The sequence below is a fragment of the Triticum urartu genome, unplaced genomic scaffold (assembly GCF_003073215.2).
Source record: "Triticum urartu cultivar G1812 unplaced genomic scaffold, Tu2.1 TuUngrouped_contig_5922, whole genome shotgun sequence".
NCBI classification, from domain to species: domain Eukaryota; kingdom Viridiplantae; phylum Streptophyta; class Magnoliopsida; order Poales; family Poaceae; genus Triticum; species Triticum urartu.
The window spans coordinates 1,693-8,876 of NW_024116637.1; the positions used below are offsets into that span (position 1 = coordinate 1,693).

At 41.1% G+C, this 7,184-nt stretch overlaps 2 protein-coding genes across 2 annotated transcripts; both read right to left on the minus strand.

Moving 5' to 3' along the window:
• Nucleotides 1–836: 836 nt before the first annotated feature.
• LOC125529878 lies at nt 837–4,675 on the minus strand. Its single transcript, XM_048694301.1, has 9 exons — nt 4,542–4,675; nt 4,324–4,425; nt 4,121–4,237; nt 3,944–3,994; nt 3,787–3,853; nt 3,554–3,607; nt 3,332–3,406; nt 1,064–1,096; nt 837–941 (listed from the first exon to the last, which is right to left on the minus strand). Exons 1-9 carry the CDS (start codon nt 4,673–4,675, stop codon nt 837–839), a joined length of 738 nt encoding a protein of 245 aa, XP_048550258.1.
• A 261-nt stretch (nt 4,676–4,936) lies between these two features.
• On the minus strand, nt 4,937–6,715 carry LOC125529879. The gene is made up of 6 exons (XM_048694302.1): nt 6,590–6,715; nt 6,426–6,492; nt 6,233–6,286; nt 6,012–6,086; nt 5,369–5,401; nt 4,937–5,247 (listed from the first exon to the last, which is right to left on the minus strand). Exons 2-6 carry the CDS (start codon nt 6,477–6,479, stop codon nt 5,143–5,145), a joined length of 321 nt encoding a protein of 106 aa, XP_048550259.1. The 5' UTR covers nt 6,480–6,492; nt 6,590–6,715; the 3' UTR covers nt 4,937–5,142.
• Between the last annotated feature and the right edge of the window lie 469 nt (nt 6,716–7,184).

The following is a 7,184-nucleotide window of genomic DNA, read 5'->3' on the forward strand; positions in this document are numbered from 1 at the left end:
TGTATGCACGACTCACTTTTCTTTCATATAGAGGACTCGTATGAATCTATGAGATGCATGCATGCGTCAAGTTTTTTCCTTGATTAAAACTCTCTTAAGCAGCAGTTACTGCATGCCAGCAATTACTACATATGGTGGGTACAACAGCTCTCAGTGTGTAGATCAGATGGATATTGTTGATTGATCTAGTATATCTAAAGGCTAAAATAATTTGATTGATGTGGCTCAAGGAGGAGCCAGAGAATTCCTTGTAGTGGGGGCTAGCTACTTAGATATAGAGTCGGTTCTTTTGGGCGGTTTAAAAAATAAGTTGCCTCTCCCAGCTTAAAAAATAAGCCGCTCCCAAAATTTGTGAAGGCTTCTAGATTAGTAATCCCATAACTAGTTTAGAAACTCCAATGAATAAGGAAGGCGGCTTATGACAAAAGCTAGGGAGGAAACGGCTTATTTTTTAAGCCGCCAAAAGAATTGGCCCATAGTAGATTCAGAAAATCACCACAACGAGTGTTAAGGCAGCACAAGGATGCCAATGCGCGAAGAAAATTCTACCTGTCATATGTTATAACCACTAGAAACTGTATGCTATCAAAAATAAAATAAATCACTCATTTCCAATAATACAAAGTCAAATATAAAGCAAATACACAACAATGAATCCAATAATGAAAAATGAAAAAAGTAAATAAAATCGTGTCATCTCACCCCCCCCCCCCTCGGTCCGTTGGACAATAAAGTCGATCATTAACAAAACCAGAGGTATTTCCTTAGTGTCTGGTCAATTATGTTATCTGATTGTGCAGTACTCGTTGTGTAACTAACTAAATACGAAAACTAATTTAGGGTTGGGATGATGATCTAGCGGTAGAGTTGGCCAGGTCCTTGTCGGCATTGTCCATTCTTGAGTCAAAGGCGTGCATCTCCTCGTATTGTCGGTCTTTCACCTAGACGCATCAAGAATAACAACAATTAATATTCTCATGAAATATATTGTGTTACCTTAATCAATTAGTACTATGTAATGTCAATATTTGTATAAAAAGATGAAATGTACATATCTGCATACCTTAGCCCTGCTTCCTTGCTTTTCTCCGTTACCCTGCATGCCAATCGAGGGAGTAACACAGAAAAACTAAAAGAGACACTATTAGGAAAAGGCCTGCTAGTAGCGCACCTATTTTGGCTACTAATGGCGCACTACAGGTGCGCCACTAGCATCACGTCATTAGAATTTTTTACTAATGGCGCACCACGTAGTACGCCATTAGTATATCCCACAGGTGCGCCATTAGTATCTGGTATATACTAATGACGCATCACATAGAAGTGCGCCATTACTAACAAATTTTTTTAAAAAAAATCAGAATTTTTTTAAATTTTTTCTTAATCTCAGGTCACTATGGCTTAATCTCGGGTCAAAATGCTTAATCTCAAGTCAAATCACACTCTGTGGTCAAACTTCCCGAAAGGTCACCCATCTTAACCCCAGCACCAGCTCACTTCACATGCACTTGTTGATATATCTATCATATCAATCCTATTAAACCTTGTTGATGTATAGGACTTTGTTCATGTTCATGAGTGTGATGAAATTTTGAAAAAATATTTCAAACTTCCCGGTCATATTACGTATCATATTTTGAAAAAAAAATCCAATTTTTTTAAACCAATTTTTTTTCTGTTACTAGTGGCGCACCTAGCAAATGGTGCGCCACTAGTAAGTTTGAATTTTTTTTCATTCCCCCCCCCCTCCCTCTAGATCTTAAAAGCCCCGTATCTTTCGTTCTGTTAGGTTTTTGGGGATTTTGAAGATGTTGAACGGAGTTCCCCCGGTTCATTTCGGATGTAACTTTTCGAATAAATGATTTTTCATATATAAAAAATTAATCCGAGTTCGTATGCAAAAGTTATGCCCATTTTACTAAATTTCAGAGAGATCTCGCAAATAAAGTCGAAATTCACATTTGTAAATTTTCACAACAACTAGACCACATATCACATGGGAAACTTATTTTCTTTTTTTTTGACATTTCCATCCTTTCCTTTTATTTTTTTAAAACTGAAAAAGCGGTCCAGGGGGGTGCATTTAGCACCAGGGTTACTAATGGCGCACCTGATGTGTGGTGTGCCATTAGTAGTTTTGAAAAAAAAATAAAAAATTTTGTTAGTAATGGCGCACCATGGGATAGTGCGCCATTACGGTGGGTGTGGTGCGCCATTACTATGTCAACTAGTAATGGCGCACTATCCCATGGTGCGCCATTACTATGTCAACTAGTAATGGCGCACTATCCCATGGTGCGCCATTACTATGTCAACTAGTAATGGCGCACTATCCCATGGTGCGCCATTACTATGTCAACTAGTAATGGCGCACTATCCCATGGTGCGCCATTACTATGTCAACTAGTAATGGCGCACTATCCCATGGTGCGCCATTACTATGTCAACTAGTAATGGCGCACTATCCCATGGTGCGCCATTACTATGTCAACTAGTAATGGCGCACTATCCCATGGTGCGCCATTACTATGTCAACTAGTAATGGCGCACTATCCCATGGTGCGCCATTACTATGTCAACTAGTAATGGCGCACTATCCCATGGTGCGCCATTACTATGTCAACTAGTAATGGCGCACTATCCCATGGTGCGCCATTACTATGTCAACTAGTAATGGCGCACTATCCCATGATGCGCCATTACTAATAAGTTTTTTTATTTTTTTTTTCAAAACTACTAATAGCACACCACACACCAGGTGCGCCATTAGTAATATCTGCGCCATTAATGTCCATATCATTTATAGCTCTTTTCCTAGTAGTGAGAGTATCTGAGAGCATGCCACGCACGCAAGATATGCTTCATATGTAACATGTTCATGCTTTAAGTGGTTGTGGTGTAGTAAGTTGCTTAAACAATTTATGATGTATGACTTTGTGCTTATAAATATTATGTCAGCACCTTTTAATTATCGGTGCTCAATCAAGATGACACGGCAGTACAATCCTTCCTACGCAATAAAAAATTCAATATATTTTGCTAAATCTTTCCAAATATACATGCTTTAAGCTTCAACCATACATAATATCTTTCTTGCGGCCTCTTGATGCTCATTGTGTTTGTATTCTCTTTATTCTCCATTTTGAGCCAAACAAATTCACCCTTTGTCAAAAAAAAAATGTCTTTCTTGCGGAAAATGGGGATGCAACTAATGGGGACCCGAATGAAAACACGTGGATGGGTTTCTGGCCTAATGGCAAGAGCGCGATAATGTCTCTCGGCTGACACGAGTTTGAATCATGTGGGCAAGCACTCGATGAAGTTATGTTACCTGATCTCTGAGTGTGGGCACTCCATGATGGGCAACATATTGTGCGTCAACGATGCCGAATTGCTCTTCAGGGTCCTGCCAGTTCAAAACCGAAAACAAACAACAAATAGTGAGCCATGTCAGGTGTGCACAGTTTTTCAAAGCGATTTTCTCGATAATTTTAGCATTCTTCAGTGAATCTATGAAAATGTTGTGTGCATCTATGATCAAGTAACTATGTACATTGAAACATCTCCAGAATTTGAAGTCGAGACCCCATCCATGAACCAGATCATTCTACAAAATAAAATAAAAATAACAATAATAATAATACCTGGGCTAGACCTGTTGGTATTTTTTTTATAGAAGAAAACTCCATGAGCATCAAGCCCTTGAGACGAGATTCGAACCCTGGTGAGCTGGCTGTGAACTCCCGCGCCTTGCCAACTAAGCTACGCTCTGTTCTCAAAATTAACCTGGATCATATGCCACACGCATCTCCAAGCATCCCTGGAGAAGACTGGCGCCATCACCTCCACGAACCTGCCCATGCATACATGCTTCTTCATCTTAGCTTAAAATTCCTTACACATGACACAGGGCGAAGAACTTGTGTTGATGATGATCAATTACCCGCTGCACGGCCGCTGGTGCACGTCGGGGCACTGCTTCCCCCCTGCAGTCCTGTGTCATTCAAGCATGCCTGATTAGCTAATCATCATATATAGTGCATCAAAACTTACACCTAGAAGATTAATTGTGTGCATGGTCATTCTTGCATGCCTGCATAATCAGCAACTGCTTGCTTACTTGTGCATGTCACCGGAGTTTCTCTTGACGGAGACGTCGTACGCCTTGTGCCCCTTGGTGGCGCCCAGCCCCGGCTGCGAGATCTCCAGCCCGTGCTTCTTCACGATGTTGATGTACCTGCAACCGCCCACAGTCTCTGAATGATCAAAATTCAGAAAGCAGCTACATGCGGAATGGATATGGATGATCGATGACGATCCTACGCTTCGGCGGTGAAGTTGTCGACGCCGAGGTCCTCGTCCCACAGGAACACGTACTCGTACGGCGCCATGATGCTCGGGTGAAGGAACCTCTTGGCGAACCACCTTCGTCAATCATCATTCACACATTGCAGGTCAGAAATGTCTGAAGATTGCTGGGACTACAGACTGAAGAAAGAAAACGTCGGAGACAGACGGACGGACAGGCACGGGGCTCTCACCATTTGGTCTGCTTCCTGGCGCTGAAGTGGACGGTCTCCTTGGACCACTGGAACTCCTCGTCCCACTCCGTCGTGTGGCCGTCGTAGTGGAACAGTGTTACAGTATATGTGAATTGCACTACTAGATTTTTCATCAATTCAGACTTTTGGTTGCGTTGACTAGTGCATGATGGTATCGGAGGTAAGGTCTTGAGTTCAAGTCCTGACTTTCACAATGTAAAAATTGCTGATAGCCTCACTTTGTGTCCACGTGGAGGCCTCTTGAGTTATACGTGAGTTTCGCGCGCCGTCGCGCGCCGTCGCTCTCTTCCGAAAAAGTATCACTTATCAGTGTGAATAATACAAAGTGTTTTTTCAGGAATAATAAAACAAAGTGTTGCAAGTAAACGCTTCATGCCAATAAAAAGCAAATGTACAACAATGAATCCAATAATGGAAAATAAAAAAGTAAATAAAATGGCCTCATCTCAACCCCATCTTGGTCCGTCGGACAAAAAAGTAGATCATTAACAAAACCAGTGGTGTTTTCTTAGTGTTTAGTCAACCATATTATCTGATTGTGCAGTATTGCTTTTGTAACTAAGTAAATACGAAAACTAATTTAGGGTTGGGATGATGATCTAGTGGTAGAGTTGGCCAGCTCCTTGTCGGCATTGTCAAGTCTTGAGTCAAAGGTGTGCCACTCCTCGTATTGCCGGTCTTTAATCTACACATCAATCATAACAACAATTAATATTCTCATGAAATATATTGTGTTACCTTAATCAATTAGTACTATGTAATGTAAATATTTGTATGAAAAAACTGAAATGTAAATATCTGCATACCTTAGCCCTGCTTCCTTGCTTTTCTCCGTTACCCTGCATGCAAATCGAGGGAGCAACATGGAAAATTCAAAAGAAGTATCTGAGAGCATGCCATGCACACAAGATATACTTCATATGTAACATGTTCATGCTTTAAGCGAATTACTCCTTTTACGTTGTAGTGTAGTAAGTTGCTTATACAACTTATGATGTATGACTTTGTGCTTGATAAATATTATGTCACCAGCTTTTAATTATCGGTGGTCAATCAAGATGACACGGTGCTTGATAAATATTATGTCACCAGCTTTTAATTATCGGTGGTCAGTCAAGATGACACGGCAGTACAATCATTCCTACGCAATGAAAATTCAATATATGTTGCTAAATCTTTTCAAATAAACATGCTTTAAGCTCCAACCATACATAATATCTTTCTTGCGGCCTCTTGATGTTTATTGTGTTTGTATCCTCTTGATTCTTCACTTTAAGTCAAAATAATTCACCCTTTGTCGAAAAATAATATATTTCTTGCGTAAAAAGGGGATGCAACTGAATCAAAACACGTGGATGGGCTCCTAGCCTAGCGGCAAAAGCACGATGGTGTCTCTCCACTGACACGAGTTTGAATCCTATGGGCAAGCACTCAGTGAAGTTACGTTACCTGATCTTTGAGTGTGGGGACTCCATGATGGACAACATACTGTGCATCCACGATGCCAAATTGCTCTTCAGGGTCCTGCCAATTCAAAACAGAAAACAAAAAAAAATAGTGAGCCATGTCAGGTGTGCACAATTTTTTGAAACGAATTTTTGGATAACTTGAGTGTTCTTCAGTGAATCTATCAGAATGTTGTATGTATCTATGGTCAAGTAAGCACGTACATCGACACATCTCCAGAAGTTGTAGTCGAGACCCCATCCATGAACCAGATCATTCTGCAAAATAAAATTAAAAATAAATAAGTTCTTCATTTTACTTGTGTAATAAAATAAGATAATAATGTTATTTTAGTTCAAATAATAATCCAGAATTAATTATGAGCTACTGGCAGAATCAGCATGCTAGCTTAAGTACCTGGATCATATGCCACACACATCTCCAAGCATCCCTGGAGAAGACCGGCGCCATCACCTCCACGAACCTGCCCATGCATACATGCTTCTTCATATCAGTAACTTAAGATTTTCGTACACATGACACAAGGTAAAGAACTTGTGTTGATGACGATCAACAATTACCCGCTGCACGGCCGCTTGTGTACGTCGGGGCACCAATTCCCCCCTGCATCCGTCCTGTGTCATTCATGCATGCCTGGTCAGTTAGGATGTGTATGGTAGCCTATATATATCTCAGTCGGTCTTGCGTGGAAAGAAAATGGCTTTTTTTAGATAAAAGGCGAGAGCCCGACTTTATAGATAAAGCCACCAGGCAGAGTCACAACCACCAGAAGGGAACCACATAAGTTTAACACAGTACGACTAGAGAGTATGGGTACAAGGCATCCAGCCTATCATGGCACGCAGGCCAGCCAAACGAGCACTCGAAACACTAAGAAACCGTCCTCCTGGACCGCCGCAGTAGAGAAGAAGCCGTAGATTTCATTTTGGATAGCATATCATCGAACGCCTCAAGGTCCCCATCCTTAGTCAATGATCTCCACTGCTGCAAAAAGACATTAGCTTTAAATAAGCAACTCACAGGGTTAGCCGGGAAAATATGTTCAACAGTGAACTTGTTTCTAATAGTCTAAAGCGCCCAACAGATCGCTGCCCAGCCCATCATGAAAACCCGCTTAGACCGGCCTGCTAGAGAATTGATACATCGCCGAAGATC